Below are 24,301 nucleotides of genomic sequence, written 5' to 3' on the forward strand. Positions count from 1 at the left end.
GAACACTTTTCCTCATTGCTACCGCAAGCCAAAATGTTGTGCAAAACAGTTGAATGACTAAGGGTCAAAATCCATGCTACAATATGTTCGTAATCATAGGCATGTTTTATAGGGTTTATCCAACACCGATACGATACCAGAGGCCGTTCCATCGGAGCTCAAAACAAGTCGTGCAATGTATCAAAACACGAACATATATAATACATTACTACTGCGTATTAATACCTAATACAGAACTTGTTAAGAGTCGATAGATGTTTAGTCAGCAAGAAAATTGGCGGATGGTTCTTCTACCATGTTTGACAATCAACACTATTAACACTTTCCATGTAAGAACAAGGTGTAACATCCATCTGTTAAGCCAATGGGGAATAACAAATGGGGTCTTCAACCATTACCGCCAAATGCGAATCAACATGGTTAAAATGTTTCATGTTAAAAGCAAGGTTTAACAGAAAATCAAAAGTATTCAACGTCCTTAAACTTCCTACCAGAGGAAGAGATTTACTTGCACCCTTAACAGACTAAAAAAAAAAAAGTAAACATCAATCAAAGCAAGGATTGTCACTTATATAGAGCTAATTGTGGGACAAAAGAACCCCAAATGATCTAAGCATACCGAATTATACATCCGAGCAATATTATGAATGGCTGGATCAAAAGGGCTTCTCGTACTCCTGCGGGGTTGGCTGCTCCCAGGGTCTCAAAAAGGCTGCATAGGTAATTTAAGAAGTATTAGATATGAAAATTAAACGAATGGAGAAGTATTTTTAAATGAGGAACAAAGTTTTGACATATAAAATAAAAAACTGCTGGCGCGTTCTTGTCACAAGACTCATAACAATACAATTAAAGGTAAATGCATAACAAAACAAAAATGAAATAAGCTGCACTTCCTAGATTTCGGAGGAAACTGAAAACCCACGAGTTAGTATTTGTTCCAGTCCTAGTTGCAAAATATGCTGATCAACCCAAGACTTTAACACTTCCATTAACAACCCTCACCTCTCAGTTATTATATAATCAGAACATATTATCCATTTTTCTCTTCTCTCCAATCTTATAACATAATAACCCTTCAGGTCGTAATTCCCAAACCATATAATGATTCTTAGGTCTCTGGATTTTTAACAGGAAATTAATGGACATGTGTTTTCTTAACTTAGTTATCGGTATTACTTTTAAATTTCAAACGGCTTTTAAATGGAACTCAAATAACTTTTTCAAGGTTTATATGTCACACCTGCACCGCCCACCCCTATCTCATATTCAAATGTACATGCAACACATTCAAACGGATAAGCAGTTAAAAGGAAAGGAAAAATCTCCCTCAAGACTTTCAACCACCATCACCGTAGTGAAACAGTTTTAAAAGCCTGAGAAAGAAAACTACTTATTCCACTCATTGTAAGATTCTGCAGACAAATGCTGTCAGAATTGATTAAATATCGGGACATTTGTGTACCAACTTGTAGGTAGGTGGTACAAGGCATGTAACCTTATACATGTTCTAACACACACACACACACAATATCCAACACCATCCTTGCAGAACTTGACAGGTATTTGAGATTCATTAGAAAACAAACCAGTGAATTAAAAAGGTGGCATACTTAATGGTATTTCTCCCAGTGCCATGTATATCGAATCATCGTCAGCAAGAGCTTCCTGAAACAATCAGTAAAAAAAAAAAACACAGAAATATCAGCTGTGTACTGTATGCTAAATTACATAGCAGTGCATTTCCATTAAGCAGCCAAGGACAAAAGACCACATGGGAACAATTATGCAATACAAGCATGTGTGCAGTTGTATAAGTTCATGTAATCCATGCATATGCTTTTGAGACCAAATAACCGCCAGTACAATGGATTCATGCATAAGTTTCATATCTGCTGAACTAACAACTTTATCGAGCAACAAATGTCAGTACCTCTCCGTTATGAAGGCCAATTTCGTTATGCAATGGATTAAGATCCCCTGGTACCGTTGAACAACTTGGGAAATCAGTTCCCAGTAACTCTGAAATCATAAGCCCATAACCATCTTGAGCATCGGGGATATCATTAGGATTCTGCGCATGGTTGGAAAAGCCCTCCAGAGGAGTAAATTCAGTCTCTGTCCTGTATATTTGAACAACATGAAATCAGAAACATAAATATATGTCAAAGAAATTAAGAAAGATGTATAAAAGTACGAACTACTATCAGCTTTACTTGACACACTCGGAAAGAACTTCAACTAAAGGGAGACCTAAATCAATACTCATGCAGCGGAATGCAACTAGGAAAAACTTACTTTCTTTCGGCATTGTTGAAGGTCTTATCTTCTTGGATGGAGTCACTTTCTAAATCTATGATTTCAATCTCTTTAACATCGGTAGTGCATCTACTGTTTTCACCAGACACGTTGGAGTTACTCATTGACAAATCAATATCAACAGGTTCAGCTTCTCTCTTTATTCCAGAAACAGCCGGATAATCTATTGCATGATCACTGTCACGATTCTCATGTGCATCCATGAGATTAAGGTCGCAAATCTTGAATGAATTTGGAAAAAGCTGCTTTTCTTGCACATACTCAATACAGGCTTCACGTCTATCTTTTTGGAAATGGGAATCATTCATTACCGAGCTTTCATGATCAAAAGCTATAATTACCTGTTCACCAGGAGAACCGTTTTCTTCCTGTGAACTTTCTTTCTTTTCACTCAAGTTAGAAAGTTCGAAACACTCATCTGTGTCCGCAACCATGTAAGGAAGCCATTTTCTCGGTTTTTTTGCTCCCTCCAGCTTATCGTGTTCTTCTAAAGCCCTTTTGTCACCTCTTTCCTTAGCTACAAAGCTGGAACTCCTAAACCCTACTGGTCCCTGACTTGATTCCTGCTCATTTTCACAAACAAAATCTCTACCTGGCAAAGACTGGGATCTTCCATATTTATTTTGCTCCATACCGTATGCAGGATCTAATTCTACCAAAATTTCAGCAGTCTGACTGGACTGAGGTTTACAAGTTTCAGGGTTGAGACCATTATCCTGAGGAGTTTTGTGTGATAGAGTGGCACCCACGGAAACATCAAGGGAACAACTTTCATCTAAAACTTGAGACTCTGCCGGTTGGACAGCATTGGCAGAGGTGCTCCCCTCCTGGATATTTGCAACTGGATCAACCTTTGGACCCCTAGAAGTCAACGACGAGCGTATTCTGGTGGGCACCTTGGCAAATTTGCAGAGTGTCAGCAAATTAGTATCATTCTTTCCTGAAGAATCACCCTCATCCTCAGCCTCCAAAATGCTAAGCTGAATTGGTAAGTTCTCCGATACATTATTTTTCTCGGTTTCATCATTGGTGGTTTGATCCTTCATCTCTATATCAGATACCTTGGTGGTTTCCTGACCAACTTCATCTGTTTCAGTTGGATCATCTTTCCAAGCTCCAGAACTTGGCTTTGAACTCATATCCTCATCAGGGTTTTGACCCTTGTCCAATTTAGATTCTGAATCCACTGCATCCTCGCTCTTCGGTCCCAACTCGCTTGGACTAGAATTCTGTTGCAATCCATTATTACCAACATCTTTACTGACCTTCTCCTCCTCATGCTGTCCAGATACCGAACCTTCATCACCCTCCATATAAAAGGAAGCCATACTGTGCCTATCAGTGAAGGAACCACTCCTGCCAGACTCTCGACCCCAATCAGAGCCATAACTGCCCCTATTCGATCCAGCTGCACTTCTCCTCCTTCCCTTGAACTGATTCCTTGCATTGCTGCTGAATTCATCAACACCAAACCTTCCCCTTCTTGACCCTCCATCCGAACCCGAATTCCCCAACCGGGCAAGAGCTGAAGTCCGGCCCTCTTCAGCAATTTGCAACTGATCAGCCTCCTGAAACTCCCCCACTTGCTTCTTGGAGTTCTGCCATTTAGCAGACAGCACATTCGGAGGCAGCAGTCCCTTAGCTACCAAATACTCCGCCGCGAGGCGCCCCGCCTCCATAAAGATATCGCCTTTGCGAGGTGGAGGTGGTGGTGGTGGTGGAGGAGCTGGTGCGGGTTGGAAAGACTTCGGGCGGCCAAAACCCCGATTGAAGTTGCGGTGTTCCGAGTTGTAAAAGCCATGCCCCCTCATAGAACCCTCTGGGGAGATTCGAGAGTTGGGAGCCATGCCCATCCCCATCCCCATGGAATTGGACCTGTACCCATTTCCAGGATTCCGATTCCGGGCATGCATATTTTTATTGTGTTTACACAAATCAAATACAAGTTACTTCTACAAATTAACCTACAGAGATTCAGCGCATCGCTGAATTAGGGTTCTTGGAAGTTCCAGTACCTTGCAAATTCACAGAATTGAGCTTAAATGGCGGTTACCCACCAACCACCAGCTGTTCATACAAATCGAAACACCCAAAAATCACCTCCCTTTGTTCTGATCCTCCCAAATTTCTCACACCCCAAGATTCAGAGATTCAAAATTTACAAAAAAAAACAGATTCGGTCTTTTGGGGAAGAACAGCTGAAATTCTGACCTTTACTTTCTGGAATTTGGGACTTTCGAATTCGATTCATTCCAACCCAGCTCCCAATTTGTGTAATCGGATTTTCAATTTTATTTGAGAACCCTAGCTCCTTCCATTTTTCCTCCCCCTTCTACCAAGAAATGGTGGCCGAGCTTGTTTTTCAGTCAATTTTTTGTGATCAGCAGCTCTGTAATTTTTTTTTGTTTTTTGGAACTCAGAAGATTTGATTTTTTTGGTATTTACTTTTGGGGAAGAAGAGGAATAAATAAAGGCATGAAAATGAAATTATATAAAATCAGTAATGGCGTATACGTCACCTCCGCACTACATTCATCTTAAATAATTTTCAACTCGGAATTTTATAAAATCTTGAGTTTGGTAAAACAAAAATGGCAAAACTGCAATTTATAGAGTTAGGATCATCTTAGGGCGATCATTTTGTGAAGAATGTGAACGATGCGTAGTAATGAGGACTAATTGGATTATTAGTTCGGTGCTGATAGAGTTGTTAGAAGATAGTCTTTGTCATAAAAAAAATTATTAGGATTTTAGTCTTCTGGTGAAGTCTATTAGGATTTAGGTTCAGAATTAAAAATTCTATCAAGAGAAATTTTATTTGAACTCATCTAACATATTTCTACACTCAACTTACTATCTTCACCCATATTGTTTTTTATTAAAGAATTAATATCTCTTTAAACTCAAATTTATTACCTAAACTATCATCTCAAATCCAATTCAAAATGTAAAATTATCTTTACACTCATTCCGTTTTTAAAATAACATCTCTAATTGAATTTTTTTTCTTTATAAAGAGGCGTCATTTGCCCCTTTATAATTGCATATGCCGTATAGGACTATCATTTCCATGGCTACTTTTTTTTCTTTTAGCTACCACAACCCATCCATGGACTTGGGATCCAAGAGAACATTCCATAGACTTGAATTTGCCAAGAGAATGTTATGCAAGCTCCAATTCAGTCCTTTTAAATTAAGCATTTTCATGTACTTTTTAAGAAACTTTGAAGTGACATAGGGCTGGATGTTTTGCTACTATGTTAATAAACAAATAAAAAAATTGGAGCTATTTCGAATAAAAAATGTGCAAGACATGTCACCCGCTAGTTCATGATTAAGGTTGAGCAATCTTTATTTGCACGAAGAATCAAGTTTTACATCTTTACAATACTAATCAAAACTCCTTGCACTGGTGTTTTGGGGCGCGATGGCAGAGAAAAACAAATACAATATAATATAAAAAGTATGAAATTTAATCCAAAAAATAAGAAAACAAACAAAATATCTATAAATCGAGTCATACCTTAGTTGGAGGATTAAAAATTCAAAAGCACCATCCATCAATAGAAAAGCTTGTTTTTCTCTATTAGAGCTATTAAGGTTTTAGTCGGAATGAGCGTAATATAAACATAGGGTGATGCTAGGGTTTAATTATAATATGTGGGTCTATTGATAAATTTGATTTTCATTATTAATTTCATTTTGTACTTAATATTAATTATGCAATATGATAAAATAGACAATTAACATTTAAAACTTAAGTCGGGTGTAAAAAAAGGTTAGGTGGGTTTAAATAAAATTTCCCTTCCATCAACTCTCTATTAACTACATCAACTAGGATCTACACCCTAACAATTAATGGGGAGTTCTGTTTTAGTCTAAAATGTGTAGCTCATGTGCTAACAATTAACGGAGTCACACATATTAATGTAAAACAGAACTCTCCATTAATTGTTAGGGTTTAGATCATAGTTGATGCAATTAAGGAAGAGTTGAGATAATTTTCAATTTTGAGCTTAACAGATTTCATCACATGGGCTTAAATCTTAGTTTTAATTAGGCATAGTATTTATATCGAGAATTTAGGTATTGTAATTATTAATTTTAGTAATTAAAAGGACAGTGGAATCATCTGTATTATAATATTGTGTTAAAAACATAAGACGACGAAGAGTGTTTCAAGTCTTCTTAGCATTTTTCTAATATTAAGCAATATTATTTTATGTCTTTGCGGTAATAAGATCCTCGTAGAGCTGTTCATGCAATATACAGGTAAAATTTTTAAAAGTCATAGTCATTCTCGAGCACTGGTCATGATTCGACGCATTAAATAAAAACAAAATAAAAAATCAAATTACAAAAAAACAGACGTGAAAGTATTTTGTTCTGCAAAACATAATCTACTGATAATCCTTAAGCCAAATTCCACCCACCAACAGCAGATACATAAACCAACCCCCTTGCAATCTTCCACGCAAGATGCCCCACTGGCAGTGAGATTGTAGTTTTTACTTTTAGCACCCAGAAAAGTAGCTCCTCGCAGATTCGCTCCAACAAAAGTAGATTCAAGCAAATCCGCATTGTCAAATGCAGCACCTTCAGCATCCACATGGTTGAAACTAGCACGTTGAAGATTTGCACCTGAGAAACACACGTTTCTCAGACATACATTGCTGAAGTCAACTACTGACAGATCGATTTTAGAAAGATTAAGGCCACAAAGATTAACCCCTTGAAAATAATGCTTGTTAGCCGAGTGTCGATACCACTTCTTTGAATGTGCCAGAAATGTTCGCCATCCCTATCGATGAAAATATATCCCTTCTCATCCTGGCGCAAAGTCTGTTGACTGCTAAACATTCCAGCAAGCATGGAGTCGGGTTGACGCTGTGTTAGTGTTCCAACGGTGGTCGAAAATGTTCTTCCTCCCACATTGAGGTGAACCAAGGTTGAAGAATCTTAGACTTCTGACATCGCTTCGAAACTTTGAGGGATTAATTGGATTAATTGATACAGGAGATTAAGAGTAAGAATTAGAATGTCCAAATCCCGTACAAAAAATTAAAATATAAATTCAACAAAAGTATGACTTGAAACCTTCTATGCTACAAAGAACAGCAACAAAAGAAAAGAACCTTTATGCAGCAAAACTAATAAGAAATATCAGTACTAAGGATCTCTTACAAAACTAAACCTTAACACAGCACGCACTTGTATTTATACCAAGAACAGGATAATTAAAGACGATTTTATTAAGTAACGCACAAAGAAGCTCAGGGTTAGTGAACATATTAAATACAAGAGCGAAATGCGAAGAGTCGAAAACCGTATGCATTCTCTTGGTTATTGTCTGTAACAACACATTCAAGGGAATGTCAAAGGCCTCAGTAATACTCACTACCATAATTATCATCGTTAGATGAGTTTAAATATCCATATATGTATAATGAATAGACAAAAATCTTAAAATTTAAACTTACCTAATAATAATAAGTAGAATGGTAAGTACTACCACCGCTTACGCCCTATTTTTGCAATCGTTCATCCCAGTTCGGATTGTATAGTTCATCTTCAAATATAAGGTTGCCACGCACCAAAAGCCTTTTCATTGTTTTTTATTTGTTTTGATCAGTCCTATTCAGATTTCTATCTATCGTTGGATCCTTTGCCAAAAATGTGTTGTCTGCGTCCGAGCCCGCCACGTCATGTTCTGCAATATATCATTCTTTCGTAATGAATATTGTCACTTAACAGAAAAATATCCGAAAACGTTCCCGAAATCCTTACCGCGCTCGACAATCATGTTTAATGAAAATTATAAAAAAAAAAAATTGAAACTTGCAGTTGAGATACAAGCTCTTATTCTCTTGACAGCATTATTGATCAGTGACAAATTTATGGCACACAATAGCTAAATGCGAGTTAGTGCACATCTATCAAGAAAATAACATAGTAGCAAATGACATTGCTAATTGAAGTTATACTATGGATCTTGGGTACTATTATTTTGAGGATCTCCTAATTGAAATGGAACTTGATTATTTGATGATATGTTGAAAGTTCTTACGACTCGAACTATCTGTAGTAACTCATAAATTGAAAATTAGGTGAAAAGGAAAATCAGAAATCTAAAACTGAAGAGAATGATGAGAGAGAGAGAGAGAGAAAGAGATGGGTTCGCCAACTAGGCTTTCACTTAACCAGAGTCTACGCAAAACTCTTTGTAGCATTCTAATCTCAACCGTGCATGTTTGATATGACAGTGAAATTATATGGTGCATCTAAGCAGCGCAATAGGCCTAGCGCACAAGAGCATTTGCGAAATAAAATAAAGGTCGTATCCAGTGCACAAGGCTTCCGTTTTACGCAGGGTCTGTGAGAGGTGAATGTCAGCTAGCCTTACCCCCATTTTATGGAGAGGCTGCTCCCAAGTCTCGAACCCGCCGCTCATGGGCGAAGGCACTTGCCATCACAACAAGTGCGACCTCTTGATTTTGGGCCGGGGCTTAAACTTTCAAATCATCTTGATTAGGAGGTCCAACTAAGTAGCATTTATATCGAGAGTTAAGGTTTTGTATTCGTCGTCTTTTAAGTAGAGTGATAGCGTTAGTGAGTTAATTAGTTAGTTTTAGGAGAAAAGAGAAATGGAGATGAACCTACCATGATGCGTAAACACAATTACCATCTGTCACTGTAATAAAGCGTCATATGCAGTATTATATACATCATTAGTAAGATCATTTCAAAGAACTACTTGTAATAACGAACTTGCAAAATAGAGACCAATGCATTGGAGGTACACCTATGCGGTCGATCACAAATATAGGACATAAATAGATCATACATTAGCTCAGGCCTCCAAATCTAAAAAACAACCCTACCAAAGAACTACCTTGTAATAACAAACTTGCAATATATAGACAAATGCATTGGAGGTATACCAATGTGGTCGATCACAAATATAGCACATAAATAGATCATACATTAGCACAAGCCCTGAAATCTCAAAGACAGCCCTGGCAAAGAACTACTTGTAATAGCGAACTTGCAAAATAGAGACCAATGTGGTTGGTCTCAAATACAGGACATAAGTCATACATTAACCACTAAATGACTAGGGAGCTATTGAGAAATCAAATCTTGTAGAACCTGAAAGATGAAGTTGGCTTACGCCCTTGCATAATCCATCGGTCTCATTTGTATGAAATTTAAGGAGATTCCCAAAACCATTTCTAACATGATCAACACTGTCGAGGATAACGTTCAGAAGCTACAATATTCGACGCCAGATGCCCCAGAGAGATCGTAGAGATCGAAGTTTTTTGCACCCACTAAAGACGCTCCTCGTAGATTTCCACCCACAAAAGACGCTCCTCGTAGATTTGCACCATAAAAAGTAGAACCACACAAATTGGCATCGTCAAAAGTAGCACCTTCGGCATCCACATGTTTGAAATTAGCTGACTGAAGATTTGCACCTGAAAAACTCACATTTCTCAAACATGCAGAGCTGAAGTTAACTTCTGACAGGTCCAATTTTGAAATATTAAGGCCAGAAAGATTAACCCCTTGAAGATAATTCTTATTAGACGAGCATCTACACGACTTCTGTGAATGTATGTACTTGATAACGTCAGTGCGTGTAAAATCTGCATCCGACGCAGTATCTTCCTTACTATCAAGGACATCAAGTATTTCATCAACTAAATCAAATAGTAGATAGTATTTTGCCTCCTTAACAAGTTCTGCATATTGAGAATCTTCTAATTTAGGAATCTCGCCGTCTCTTAACCAATTAAGAATGTGCCGGAAATGTTCTCCATCCCTATCGATGAATACGTATCCCTTCTTATCTTTGCGCTAAGTGTGTCGACCGCTAAACATTGCAGCAAGCATGGAGTCGGGTTGACGCTGAGTTAGAGTACCGACGGTGGTGCAAAACTTCTTTCCTCCCACATTGAGGTGAACCAAGGATGAAGGATCATAGACCTCTGGCATTGCTTCAAAACTTTGACAGATGAACTGAAACTGATGCAGGAAATTAAGAGTGAGAATTACAATATCAAAATCGCATACGAAAAATTATAAAAAAAATAAAAAAAAATCGCCCAAGGGTATAACTTGAAACCTTCTCCGCTGCAAAGAATAACAACAACAACAAAAATGAAAATTTATCCAGCAACAACTAACGGAGAAATATCTGTAGTGGAAAAGGATCTCTTACAAATCTAAACGTACTTATAAGTCGAAAATCGAAGATCATATGGTTAGTGATTCAATACAAGGGTGAAATACGAAGAGTCGAAAATCTTATGTATTCCCTCAAGATAGACACCGAAATCGAGGTGTGTTGGCCGTTACCCAGAAGGTGACATAACCATAACGTGCATGCATATACATAAGGGAGTAGTCCTGCTCGAACAGGGCCGGTCCAGGCCTGGTGCAGGCAGGGCGACTGTCCGGGGCCCAAAATAATTTGGGGCACCAAAATTATTAGAGTGGTATATTTATATATGTTTTCATAAGAGTATAAATTTATAAAATTTGGTTCAATGACAAAGAAATTTAACTAGAAATGGTGGTTTTGTTGTTTGAAATTAATAAGGAGATCTTGGGTTCAAAACACCTTGTGTGCTTATTTACTTTTCAATTTTTACGAATTTTTGTTTTGTTGTTAATTTATTTTTAATTAGTAGCTTGTAGCTATGTGGGTTGTTATTTTTAAAACATTTGTTCCAATTCAAGTCTAATCTTCAATAAAGAGTAATGCGTTGACCAAATTTGCAAATCATATGACGTGTCATCAAAAAGTTTAATTTAGTACCCATTTATTACTTATACATATCAATTAAAGACTCAAAAGCATCATTATTTTTTTAGTCTCATATTGATAAGGTTAGTAAATAAGAAAAAACACCTCACAATTCATACAAAAACACTTTAAAAGTTCAGATGGAAAACAAAACTCATATTTATCTACTTGTAAACCCAGAGTTTTTTTGTTTCATTCTCACGATACAAAATAAATTAGTTTTTCGATGTTTCTAAATGATTAAGTTTGAAGTGTTTTTCTAAGTATAATTTTATCGATACCTTACATGTGAAAACAAATAATTTTCTTATATTAAATGAGGGCACATTTTGTAGCATTGCTCTGAGCCTCAAAAATCTCTAGACCAGCCCTGTGCTCGATGGCAACTAATCATAGCTGTCACAAGTTTGCCTCAACGTCAATATGATCTCTGCCACTTAAGTACTGAGGGGCAAAAAAAAAATGTAACTATAACGAAAAGCTCCTGATACTGTTTACTTTAATGAAAAACCACATTTTTACACTAAAAAGTCAATCCTGGTACTATTCACTTTGCCTTTTATTTTGTCTCTATCGTTAAAACTCAGAGTTTTCAAGTCATTTTCATTAGTTTTCTTGAAGAAAAAAAAAATGTGTACGGATGAAGAATAAAGTTTTTTCAAACATTTTGTTATTTGAACCTACTAACCTTCCAGTTTTGAAAACTAAGCATGTCGTAGAAACTGAAAAATCGATACATGCATATATACTAAATTGATACTTAGTGGTGGTATGACACATAATTCCATATACTAGTGGTAACCAGGGTAAGCTGAAAATGTAGTCATACACTAGTCGTAGCTAATGTAAGCTGAATAATACAGTCATACACTAGCAGTAACTAGTGTAACCAATCATGTCATTACTCTTGGTGTACCAGACCGTGTTCCCGTAACACTGAAACATCTAAACGAATTCAATTATTTTCCACTCTTCCAAACTAGAAGAAAGACAATCCTTCATAGTTTTTGTTAAACCCACCACAAATCTGCCCCTACTTCGAAAGTTAACCAAACACCTCCAATTCCAATTACTTTTCACATGATCTTCAACGAAAACAGTTCACACAAATATCATAGCCTCATAAATTAGACGAGTCGGATTAAAAACAAGAATCTAAATTTAACCCAAATCTGTAATTGACAAATTTAAGGAACCACTTACATAGAAATGAAGCCGAAGAGAAGAGGATTAAACTTCTCTCTTGGCTTAAGGTCGAGTTCCGATGAGTTTGGCCGGACTTCAAGTTTTCTGGCGAGATTTGCTCCCTTTCTCGCCTTTCTTCTGCCTTGTGTGGTGTTTTTTGGGGGAAATCGAGGTCACAAAACGTGTTGGGCTCGACGAGGGCTAAGACTTTGATATAAGACTTGTCGAAAACGGTGACCAAATGAAGGAGATGTGAAGATTTGAGTTTGGGAAAGCAAAACGGAGAAGGAAATGAAGAAACATCGGCTGTACTTCTGGGTAAAGCTGGTTCTACACGCATGGAGGACGAAGATGCAAGTTGATAGGATTTAGAAGGTTTCTTCGAAATTACTAAATTACCCTTTGATTTGGAAAGTTTAAAAATTTCTCTTTCGGACTCCAAATTCTAATCCGTTTACGCTCACGCATTCGTGACGACAAATACTACAAGTACAAGTTTACATAATAAGTTATAAGTGTCACGCCACGATGATCAATGAAAGTCAACATTCACCCAATCAAGGACGTTTTGTCATTTACGAGGATTAAAATACCCTAAAATTAGGGATGGCTCGCAACACTACATGCTCATTTGTCATTATATGGGATGACACAAAAGATAGATGCGTTATATCAAAAATGATGTTGTGACTAAAAATTTGAATTTCGTTTAATATTCTAGTAATAAGGTATATTAGAATCAAACCAGCACTATAATACGCAGGCATGATTACATTTTGGCCACTGCATTAAAGCGTCATTTGCAGTATTGTATACAACAACAACAACAACAACAAAGCCTTTTCCCACTAAGTGGGGTCGGCTATATGAATCCTAGAACGCCATTGCGCTCGGTTTTGTGTCATGTCCTCCGTTAGATCCAAGTACTCTAAGTCTTTTCTTAGAGTCTCTTCCAAAGTTTTCCTAGGTCTTCCTCTACCCCTTTGGCCCTGAACCTCTGTCCCGTAGTCACATCTTCGAACCGGAGCGTCAGTCGGCCTTCTTTGCACATGTCCAAATCATCAGAGCCGATTTTCTCTCATCTTTCCTACAATTTCGGCTACTCCTACTTTACCTCGGATATCCTCATTCCCAATCTTATCCTTTCTCGTGTGCCCACACATCCCACGAAGCATCCTCATCTCCGCTACACCCATTTTGTGTACGTGTTGATGCTTCACCGCCCAACATTCTGTGCCATACAACATCGCTGGCCTTATTGCCGTCCTATAAAATTTTCCCTTGAGCTTCAGTGGCCTACGACGGTCACACAACACGCCGGATGCACTCTTACACTTCATCCATCCAGCTCGTATTCTATGGTTGAGATCTCCATCTAATTCTCCGTTCTCTTGCAAGATAGATCCTAGGTAGCGAAAACGGTCGCTTTTTGTGATCTTCGCTAGATTGCTCCGGTCATTAGTGTGGATAAGTATATAAATGGATAGAGATAGGAAAGCAAACACAAGATGTACGTGGTTCACCCAGATTGGCTACGTCCACAGAATAGAAGAGTTCTCATTAATTGTGAAGGGTTTACACAAGTACATAGGTTCAAGCTCTCCTTTAGTGAGTACAAGTGAATGATTTTGTACAAATGACATTAGGAAATATTGTGGGAGAATGATCTCGTAATCACGAAACTTCTAAGTATCGGAGTGTGGTGTCGTCTTGACTTGCCTTATCTGTCTCATAGGTAGATGTGGCATCTTCTCTGAAAGTACTTTTCCTCCATCCAGGGGTGGTATCTTTAACTGGTGGAGATGCACAAGGTAATGTATCAATTTCACTTGAAGCTTACTTGTAGTCTCAGGCTTGGTCAAGCGCGATACAAACCATGTAGTAGGAGTCCCCCAAGTCGCCGAGCTAGGGGGTCTGCTGAAAGAGGTGACAGACAAGGTAAGCAATCAGAGCTCCGACTGATTGTTCACCTTCTCCCCATCTTGCAGCAGCATGAAGGATAAAGAGAAGAAAAATGAGAAGAGATGATATGAGATACTTTTGCTTTTGAAGAAGTAACTTTCCACAGGCTTATTCTTGAACTGAGCTGGAGGGTTTTCTGGTTTCCTCCAGAGTATAAGGCCGACTGAAGAATTTGAGGGTCAAAACAAGTCCATCAAATCTAGAGTACGTTCCACCCTACTAATATGGGATACTTTTGCTTTTGACAGAGTAATGGGTGTATCGGCACGTGTGCTGTTACGCTTGTCTCCACATGCTTCCTTGTATCCTTCGCACTTGCCCTATCTGTTCCTCAAGCAGATGCAGAATCTTCCCTGGAAACATAAGATGTTGAAGATGAGTACTCGAGAGCAATGCCAGGTAAGTAATCAGGTAAGGGGTTCCAGGCAGTCAGTTCCTGGCTGGAAGCTTGATTCCAAGTGCTGACTGATTGCTCTCTTTCTCCTTGTCTTGCAGGTAAAAACAAGGCCAAAGGAAAAGACAGGGAAAAAGCATGATATGAGATACTCTTGCTTTTAACCCTGATGATATGAGATATTCTTGCTCTAGTATAGCTTGTTTGCAGAGGTATTATCGGGGGGAAAGAAAGCTGAATATTTCGAAAGGCTTCGTTGGGAGTGCCCTTTCAGATATGATGAAGGGTTGAGCATTTTTGCAGGTCTGCCTGTCCGTTGGGGATGGAGGTCGACATATATAGGAGTCTCCCTAACAACAAGTAGTAATGCTATTCCTTTACCCTGCTTGGTCATAGCACGGTAGTAGGAGCTGCCAGTTGCAATGGTACTGTTCCTTTACCCTCTCTTCGCTTTTGAGAAAGTAGTCATGTTGGGAGTCTGGCTCTCGAGATTCGGAGGACGGTGCCTCTTCGATTTTGGAGCAAGCAATCTTGTTGGGAGTGTTTTCTCGAAAGTGAGTAAAGGTTGGGCATGTTTGCTAGTCTACCTTGCCACGAAGCACAAAGGTTGACACACAAGGACTTTCCAATTATCCAGCAGTGGTACTGTTCCTTTACCCTTGTGGGTAATAATATGGTAGCTAGACCTTCAACATTTATGTGTCTAAACTTTGTTAGTGCTGTTTCTTTGCTATTCTTTTACCTTTCTTGGTCAGAGCGATGTAGTGGGAGCTGCAAGCTTCACGTGCTCAACTTTGGCAGAGAACTTTGGCAAAGTTATCTGTGGTACCCATGAGCTATTGTTGCGTGTGGGAAGTGGGTGATTGAACAGTAAGATTCATGTGCTTTCTACTTCACCAGAAGTCTTCGACAGAATGCCCATAATTTCTGCAAAGCTGAGTGTGCGTGTGACAGGTGCTGACAAGGCTAGAAAAGTAGGTGCCTCTTCGATTTCTGAGATCGGCCCTCGTGGTCTCTGAGCAGCCCAGCTTTTGAGAAAGCGAGCGCCTCTTCGATTGATTCGGAGAACGATGCCTCATCGATTTTTGAGAAAGCAATCATGCTGGGGGTCTGGCTCTCGAAGATTCGGGGAGCAGTGTCTCTTCGATTTTTGAGAAAGTAATCACGTTGGGAGTCTGGCTCTCGAGATTCGAAGGGCGGTGCCTCTTCGATTTTGGAGCAAGCAATCTTGTTGGGAGTGTTTTCTCGAATGTGAGTAAAGGTTGGGCATGTTTGCTAGTCTACCTTGCCACGAAGCACAAAGGTTGACACACAGAGACTTTCCAATTATCCAGCAATGGTACTGTTCCTTTACCCTCTCTTCGATTTTTAAGAAAGTAGTCATGTTGGGAGTCTGGCTCTCGAGATTCGGAGGACGGTGCCTCTTCGATTTTGGAGCAAGCAATCTTATTGGGAGTGTTTTCTCGAAAGTGAGTAAAGGTTGGGCATGTTTGCTAGTCTACCTTGCCACGAAGCACAGAGGTTGACACACAGGGACTTTCCAATTATCCAGCAGTGGTACTGTTCCTTTACCCTTGTGGGTAATAATATGGTAGCTAGACCTTCAAAATTTATGGGTCTAAACTTTGCTAGTGCTGTTTCTTTGCTATTCTTTTACCCTTCTTGGTCAGAGCGATGTAGTGGGAGCTGCAAGCTTCACGTGCTCAACTTTGGCAGAGAACTTTGGCAAAGTTATCTGTGGTACCCATGAGCTATTGTTGCGTGTGGGAAGTGGGTGATTGAACAGTAAGATTCATGTGTTTTCTACTTCCCCAGAAGTCTTCGACAGAATGCCCATAATTTCTGCAAAGCTGAGTGTGCGTGTGACGGGTGCTGACAAGGCTGGAAAAGTAGGTGCCTCTTCGATTTCTGAGATCGGCCCTCGTGGTCTCTAGGGAGCCCAGCTTTTGAGAAAGCGAGCGCCTCTTCGATTTCTGAGATCGGCCTTCGTGGTCTTTGAGCAGCCCAACTTTTGAGAAAGCAAATGCCTCTTCGATTTCTGAGATCAACCCTCGTGATCTCTAAGCAGCCCAGCTTTTGAGAAAGCAAACGCCTCTTCAATTTCTGAGCAGGCGCCTCTTCGATTTCTGAAGCTCCGTCGAGTGCAGATTTTTATAGAGGCTGACATTAAGTTCCAAAGCACACTTGAATCTCCACCAGTAGAAGCTTCATTCTTGCACTTCTAAGATCTTGATTTGTCCGACCTCTTCTCTCTTCAACACCTTTGAAAATGTCTGGCCCCTCCGACCGTCGTTTTGACTTGAACCTTGTTGAAGAGGCAGCCCCGCCTTCTCCAGACAACATATGGCGCCCATCCTTCGACTCCCCTACTGGTCCTCTTACCGTTGGGGATTCCGTGATGAAGAATGATATGACCGCTGCGGTGGTGGCCAGGAACCTTCTCACTCCCAAAGATAACAGACTACTTTCCAAACGGTCTGATGAGTTAGCTGTAAAGGATTCGCTGGCTCTCAGTGTTCAGTGTGCAGGTTCTGTGTCTAATATGGCCCAACGCCTATTTGCTCGAACCCGCCAAGTTGAATCCTTGGCGGCTGAAGTGATGAGTCTCAAACAGGAGATTAGAGGGCTCAAGCATGAGAATAAACAGTTGCACCGGCTCGCACATGACTATGCTACAAACATGAAGAGGAAGCTTGACCAGATGAAGGAAACTGATGGTCAGGTTTTACTTGATCATCAGAGATTTGTGGGTTTGTTCCAAAGGCATTTATTGCCTTCGTCTTCTGGGGCTGTACCGCGTAATGAAGCTCCGAATGATCAACCTCTGATGCCTCCTCCTTCTAGGGTTTTGTCCAGTACTGAGGCTCCAAATGATCCCCCTCCGGTGCCTTCTCTTTCTGGGGCTCTACCGACTGCTGAGACTTCTCCTAAGCAACCTTTGTGAAGGCTCCGTCTTGTGTGTTTATTTTGACTCATGTATATGTACATATTTGTAGCTGATCGGGGATATCAATAAATAAGCTTTCCTTCATTTCAACGTATTGTGTTAAATACACCAAAGCCTTCTTCGCTAAGTTCTTTGAATTTTCTTTTGTTGAAGCTTGTATGTTGAAGCTTTCTGAGTGGAGCATGTAGGTTGGGGTAGTGTTCCCTTAATTTCCCGAGTGAGGAAAACTTCTCGGTTGGAGACTTGGAAAATCCAAGTCACTGAGTGGGATCGGCTATATGAATCTTAGAACGCCATTGTGCTCGATCCTGTGTCATGTCCTTCGTTAGATCCAAGTACTCTAAGTCTTTTCTTAGAGTCTCTTCCAAAGTTTTCCTAGGTCTTCCTCTACCCCTTCGGCCCTGAACCTCTGTCCCATAGTCGCATCTTCTAATCGGAGCGTCAGTAGGCCTTCTTTGCACATGTCCAAACCACCGTAACCGATTTTCTCTCATCTTTCCTTCAATTTCGGCTACTCCTACTTTACCCCGGATATCCTCATTCCTAATCTTATCCTTTCTCGTGTGCCCACACATCCAACGAAGCATCCTCATCTCCGCTACACCCATTTTGTGTACGTGTTGATGTTTCACCGCCCAACATTCTGTGCCATACAGCATCGCCGGCCTTATTGCCGTCCTATAAAATTTTCCCTTGAGCTTCAATGGCATACGGCGGTCACACAACACGCCGGATGCACTCTTCCACTTCATCCATCCAGCTTGTATTCTATGGTTGAGATCTCCATCTAATTCTCCGTTCTTTTGCAAGATAGATCCTAGGTAACGAAAACGGTCGCTTTTTGGTATTTCTTGATCTCCGATCCTCACCCTTAACTCGTTTTGGCCTCCATTTGCACTGAACTTGCACTCCATATATTCTGTCTTTGATCGGCTTAGGCGAAGACCTTTAGATTCCAACACTTCTCTCCAAAGGTTAAGCTTTGCATTTACCCCTTCCTGAGTTTCATCTATCAACACTATATCGTCTGCGAAAAGCATACACCAAGGAATATCATCTTGAATATGTCCTGTTAACTCATCCATTACCAACGCAAAAAGGTAAGGACTTAAGGATGAGCCTTGATGTAATCCTACAGTTATGGGAAAGCTTTCGGTTTGTCCTTCATGAGTTCTTACGGCAGTCTTTGCTCCTTCATACATATCCTTTATAGCTTGGATATATGCTACTCGTACTCCTTTCTTCTCTAAAATCCTCCAAAGAATGTCTCTTGGGACCCTATCATACGCTTTTTCCAAATCTATAAAGACCATGTGTAAATCCTTTTTCCCATCTCTATATCTTTCCATCAATCTTCGTAAGAGATAGATTGCCTCCATGGTTGAGCGCCCTGGCATGAACCCGAATTGGTTGTCCGAAACCCGTGTCTCTTGCCTTAATCTATGCTCAATGACTCTCTCCCAGAGCTTCATTGTATGACTCATTAGCTTAATACCCCTATAGTTCATGCAATTTTGTACGTCGACTTTGTTCTTGTAGATAGGCACCAAAGTGCTCGTTCGCCACTCATTTGGCATCTTCTTCGTTTTCAAAATCCTATTGAAAAGGTCAGTGAGCCATGTTATACCTGTCTCTCCCAAAAGTTTCCACACTTCGATTGGTATATTGTCTGGGCCTATTGCTTTTTTATGCTTCATCTTCTTCAAAGCTACAACCACTTCTTCCTTCCGGATATACGTTAATAGTAAAATCCTTTCAAAGACCTACTCGTAATAACGAACTTGCAAAATAGAGACCAATGAATTAGAGGTACACCATTGCGGTAGGTCACAAAAAGCCAAACATAGGACAAGTCATATTATATATACATCAACCCTTTGCAAGTGGTTTAAATTAAAGAAATAAAAACTAGATTCATATATTATAGCATCCCAAAAGCACTTCTAACATGATCAACATTGTCAAGGATAACTTTCAGTACCTACACTCTTCCACGCAAGATGCCTCAGCGAGCTTGTATTGTTCAGCACCCACAAAAGAAGCTCCTCGAAGATTTGCTTCAGAAAAAGTAGAACTACCCAAATACGCATTGTCAAAGGTAGCACCTTCAGCATCAGCGTAGTTGAAATTAGAATCATTAATTTTTGCACCTGAGAAACACACTTGTCTCAGACATGTATAACTGAAGTCAACATATGAGAGGTCCAGTTTTGAAAGATTAAGGCCAGAAAGATTAACCCCTCGAAAACTATGCATACAACTGCTCCACCACTTCCTTGAATGTATGTAGTTGATAACCTCAGCACGGGTAAAATCTGCATCCAACTTCTTATCTTCCTTACTGTTCAGGACATCAAGTATTCCATCAACTAACCCTAGTAGTTGATAGTACTTTGCCTCCTTAACAACTTCTGCATATTGGGAAGCTTCTAATTTAGGAATCTCACCATCTCTTAACCAGTTAAGAATGTGCCGAAAATGTTCGCCATCCCTATCGATAAAAACATATCCCTTCTTATCTTGGCGCAAAGTGTGTCGACCGCTAAACATTGCAGCAAGCATGGAGTCGGGTTGACGCTGAGTTAGAGTATCAACGGTGGTGGAAAACTTCTTCCCTCCCACATTGAGGTGAACCAAGGATGACGAATCGCAGTCCTCTGCCATTGCTTGGAAACTTTGAGAGATGAACTGATACAGGAAATCAAGAGTATAACGGGAAAACTTCTCCACTGCAAAGAATAACAACAAAAGAGAAAGAACCATCACGAAGCAACAACTTACAGAGAAATATCAGGACTGGAAAAGGATCTCTTATAAAACTAAACGCATTTATAAGAGTTGAAAATCGAAGCTCATAGGGTTGGTGAACATATTCAATAAAAGGGCGAAATACGAAGAGTCGAAAATCGTATGTATTCTCCCTTAGTTATGTCATAACATAATTGGGGAGAAGTTTAAATGTTTAAGCGTCCAACCGATTATGTCATGACACTTGGTGTGCCATGTTTCCTCCAGTGCACTGAAAAATCTCTCCTTCTACACCTCACTTCTAAACCAATTCAATTATCTTCCACTCTTTCAAACTAAAAGAAAGCCACTCCTTCATATATTTACTCACGTAACTTCCAAATAAAATCTCATTTAGTTTCTATTAAACCCAACAAGTATAATAAGAACGAAAAAATTCACCATTTCAAAACCAACCCACCACAAATCTGCCCCCACTTCGAAAAATAACCAAAAAAACAGTTCGCACAAATAGCATAGCCTCATAAAATCAAGAGGGAGTTAAATCAAGGCTAGGGTTTTCAGATTTTTACCCCAATAGCTCCAAAACTGGTCTTCGACGCCTAAAATTTACTGCCACGATCTCAGTTCGACGCCTAAAATTTACTGCCACGATCTCGACATATATTACACGAATCGGATTACAAACAAGAATATAAAGTTAACCCAAATCTGTATGTGACGAATTCAAGGAACCACTTACATAGAAATGAAGCCCATGAGAAAAGGATTAAACTTATCTCTTGGCTTAAGGTTGAATTCCGATGAGTTTGGCCGGAATTTGGAGTTTTTCGGCGAGATTTGCTCTCCTTCTCGCCTCTCTTCTGCCTTGTGTGGTGATTTTTGGGGGAAATCGAGGTGACAAACGTGTTGGGCTCGACGATGGTTTAGATTTTGAAATAAGATTTGTCGGAAACGGTGACCAAATGAAGGTGATATGAAGATTTGAGTTTAGGAGAGGAAAAGAGAGAGAAATGAACAACAGCAGCTGTACTGCTGGTTCTACATGCAGGAAGAAAGAATACTAGAAATATTACCAAATTGCCTTTTTATTTGGAAAGTTCATAAATTTCTCGTTTGAACTTTAAATTAAATTCCTTTCGCGCTCGCTCGTTCGTGAAAACGAGTATGGATTAGGGGTGGGTTGGAAAAATCGAAAACCAAATCGAGATAAAAAAAACCGAATAGAAAAAAATATCGAATTGAATATGTTGAACCAAATCGAACCGAATCTGATTGGTTTGTTTTCGATTTTTGTGGTTTGAAAACCGAACGGAACCGGGTCGAATTCAAACCAAACCAAATCCAAACCGACAGAAAACCAAACCAAACTGAATAGTAATTTCGATTTCATTTTCGATTTTGACAAAAAACCGTATCGAACCGAACCGAACTCACCCCTAGTATGTATATGCTTAGATCATGAATTTGGATTTCATCTGAGTTTAAATTATGAGGATCCTAGAAATGTAGTTAGAAATTATTTTAAATTTATTTATTTAAAATTAAATATAAATATTATATAATAAAAACTGATCACATAATTTATTATAAATGGTTATAACTTAACAGAGGTGTGCTATCCACACACCTCTTTTTATTTCTCACACCCCCCTTGTTAATTTCTACCCTTTGATCTTCTTCAATTCACCTAATCCAACGGTCGAAACTTAAAATAATATGTAAGAAGTAAAAAAATGGTATGTGAAAATTACATTCCTATAAAAATCATTAGAATTCCCATAATAAAAAATGGAACAGAATGCCCATCCTCAAATCATCTATAATTCATAAAATAAAGCTTTAAATTCCGCCCTCAGCCTCAGGAAGACCAAATCATTTGTGCGAGTGGACTGGTACGAGTGAAGGCCAAAACCCCCTCTACCCACTCTCCCACGCGCTTGTTTGAAAAGCCACACCTGTCTGAGCCGGCGGGGGTCCACACATCATTTCTTTTTCTTTTTCTCCTGTCCACCCTGCCATCATTTATGTCGGAAAAGATCCTCTCCGAATTCTTTCTTTAAGGATCTAGAGGATTTCGTGATCGTGTCATTCATCATATATTATGAGATCAGTTTTCGTTAGATATTATTTATATTTAATTTAAATTTTAAAATAATTTTTTATCGCATAATATACAATGAACTGACACGATTACAAAATCTTCCTGAACTCCAAGAAAAGAATTTGACGAGGATGCTTTTCCATTTTTGTCTGCCACTTGATTGCAACAGTTTTAATTGCAACGGTCAGATTTATGTGACCGTTGGTGATCCAATGGTTATCTTTCAATTTTTTTTCTTATAATCCAACAGATGGGATTAAATGACATCAAATTTAACAATAAAAAAATTTAACAATTGAAGCAATAGTCTCTCAACTAAAAATTCATTACCATTGGTCCCTCAACTCATCAAAACGTGCAGTTACGGTCCCTCAACTAAAAATCTATTACCAATGGTCTTTCAACTTTAATCCAACTGGAGAAATGATCCATCAACTTTAACTCAATTAGAGAAATGGTCCCTCAATTTCAACCCAATTGTAGTAATGATCATTTCCAACATAACTCATTTTGACAAAATTTTGACGAAAATGACCATAGCTACACGTATTTATGAGTTGAGGGACCAATGGTAATAGAATTTTAGTTGAATGACCATTACTTCAATTTGATTAAAGTTGATGGATCATTTCTACAATTTACTCAATGAATGAATGTTTCTCCCAAACACAAATAAAGTGACCATGGGCAGAATCTGCCCTTTTTCTTCCACTTTCCTTTCCTTCATCGTAAAGCATAACTCCAATTATGTCATTACACTTGGTGTACGGTCGTATTCCCAGTATACTGAAACATCACTCCTTGTGGACCTCACTTCTAAACCAATTCAATCGTCTTCCACTCTTCCAAACTAAAAGAAAGCCACTCCTTCATATACTTACTCACGTAAGTTCCAAATAAAATCCCATTTAGTTTCCGTTAAACCCAACAAGCATAATATTCACTTTAAGAACGAAAAAATTCAACACTTCAAAACTAACCCACCACAAATCTGCCCCTACTTCAAAAATTAACCAAACACCTTCAATTCCAATTACTTTTCACTTCCTCTTCAACGAAAACAGTTCACGCAAATAACATAGCCTCATAAAATCAAGAGGGATTTAAATCAAGGCCAGGGTTTTCAGATTTTTACCCCAATATCTCCAAAATTGGTCTTCGAAGCCTAAACTTTACTGCCACGATCTCAGTTCGACGCCATCACCTTGAAACCTCAACATATATAAGTGACGAATCGGATTAAAAACAAGAATCTAAAATTAACCCAAATATGTAAGTGACGAATTCAAGGCACACTTACATAGAAATGAAGCCGAAGAGAAGAGGGTTAAACTTCTCTCTTGGCTTAAGGTCGAGTTCCGATGAGTTTGGCCGGATTTGAAGGGCTTGTTTGGTATTCTATTTGAATTTTTTTATAATTTTTCAAAATAATTCTTAAGAATTTTTCTTGAAAACAATTTTTTTTAAGACTCAAAAATTTGTTTGGTATGTGATTTAAAAATTCTAAATCTTACAACTTAAACTTAAATTGGACAAAGATGTCCAAAAAGAGGGGGTTGAGAGAGAGAGAGGATAGATGAGGAAAGAAAGTAAGAGGAGGAAAGAGAAAGAAGTGAAAGGATCATAAGAGATAAAGAGGAAGATGAGTGAGAGAATGAACTGAGAAAATGAATATAACGGATTGGAGGAGAGACGAAAAAGGTAAAAAAAAGAAAAAAAGAAAAAAGAGAAGGGCGAGAGAGAAAGAAGAAAAGAGAGATAGATTTGGAATGAGAAGGGATGAGGGAGAAAAAAGAAAGAATTGAGTTTAAGTTTAAAAACTCACTTTTT

At 38.9% G+C, this 24,301-nt stretch overlaps 3 protein-coding genes and 1 pseudogene across 4 annotated transcripts; all 4 read right to left on the minus strand.

The window, feature by feature from the left end:
- Window positions 1–417: 417 nt before the first annotated feature.
- On the minus strand, window positions 418–4,787 carry LOC126616643 (uncharacterized protein At4g26450-like). Of its 2 annotated transcripts, none has more exons than XM_050284715.1 (4): window positions 2,299–4,787; window positions 1,934–2,123; window positions 1,590–1,668; window positions 418–712 (listed from the first exon to the last, which is right to left on the minus strand). In XM_050284715.1, the coding sequence occupies exons 1-3, from the start codon at window positions 4,230–4,232 to the stop codon at window positions 1,597–1,599; spliced, it is 2,196 nt and encodes a 731-aa protein (XP_050140672.1). In that variant the 5' UTR covers window positions 4,233–4,787; the 3' UTR covers window positions 418–712; window positions 1,590–1,596. The 2 variants fall into 2 exon arrangements, with proteins under 2 accessions (XP_050140672.1, XP_050140671.1); XM_050284714.1 differs by having other exon boundaries at window positions 1,614–1,668; window positions 2,299–4,786.
- Window positions 4,788–6,539: 1,752 nt separating this feature from the next.
- Window positions 6,540–7,191, minus strand: LOC126615433 (FH protein interacting protein FIP2-like). The gene is made up of 3 exons (XM_050283262.1): window positions 7,011–7,191; window positions 6,776–6,960; window positions 6,540–6,572 (listed from the first exon to the last, which is right to left on the minus strand). The coding sequence occupies exons 1-3, from the start codon at window positions 7,189–7,191 to the stop codon at window positions 6,540–6,542; spliced, it is 399 nt and encodes a 132-aa protein (XP_050139219.1).
- A 2,017-nt stretch (window positions 7,192–9,208) lies between these two features.
- Window positions 9,209–23,790, minus strand: LOC126616644 (FH protein interacting protein FIP2-like; annotated as a pseudogene).
- LOC126616645 (FH protein interacting protein FIP2-like) lies at window positions 19,401–20,283 on the minus strand. Its single transcript, XM_050284716.1, has one exon. The coding sequence runs from the start codon at window positions 20,281–20,283 to the stop codon at window positions 19,594–19,596; it is 690 nt and encodes a 229-aa protein (XP_050140673.1). The 3' UTR covers window positions 19,401–19,593.
- Window positions 23,791–24,301: the final 511 nt, after the last annotated feature.

The sequence above is a fragment of the Malus sylvestris genome, chromosome 3 (assembly GCF_916048215.2).
Source record: "Malus sylvestris chromosome 3, drMalSylv7.2, whole genome shotgun sequence".
In the NCBI taxonomy this organism is placed as follows: Eukaryota; Viridiplantae; Streptophyta; class Magnoliopsida; order Rosales; family Rosaceae; genus Malus; species Malus sylvestris.

What these genes read in the sequence shown, in the direction of transcription:
- LOC126616643 (XM_050284714.1), bottom strand. Translation starts at nt 4,232, where the DNA reads ATGCATGCCCGGAATCGGAATCCTGGAAATGGGTACAGGTCCAATTCC. An exon ending in TTGGCCTTCATAACGGAGAG is followed by an intron (nt 1,669 to 1,933) that starts GTACTGACATTT and finishes TGATTGTTTCAG; the next exon opens with GAAGCTCTTGCTGACGATGA. An exon ending in ACTGGGAGAAATACCATTAA is followed by an intron (nt 713 to 1,613) that starts GTATGCCACCTT and finishes TTACCTATGCAG; the next exon opens with CCTTTTTGAGACCCTGGGAG.
- LOC126615433 (XM_050283262.1), bottom strand. Translation starts at nt 7,191, where the DNA reads ATGCTTGCTGGAATGTTTAGCAGTCAACAGACTTTGCGCCAGGATGAG. An exon ending in AATCTTTCTAAAATCGATCT is followed by an intron (nt 6,961 to 7,010) that starts GTCAGTAGTTGA and finishes TGTGTTTCTCAG; the next exon opens with GTGCAAATCTTCAACGTGCT. An exon ending in GCGTGGAAGATTGCAAGGGG is followed by an intron (nt 6,573 to 6,775) that starts GTTGGTTTATGT and finishes TTGCATGAACAG; the next exon opens with CTCTACGAGGATCTTATTAC.
- LOC126616645 (XM_050284716.1), bottom strand. Translation starts at nt 20,283, where the DNA reads ATGGCAGAGGACTGCGATTCGTCATCCTTGGTTCACCTCAATGTGGGA.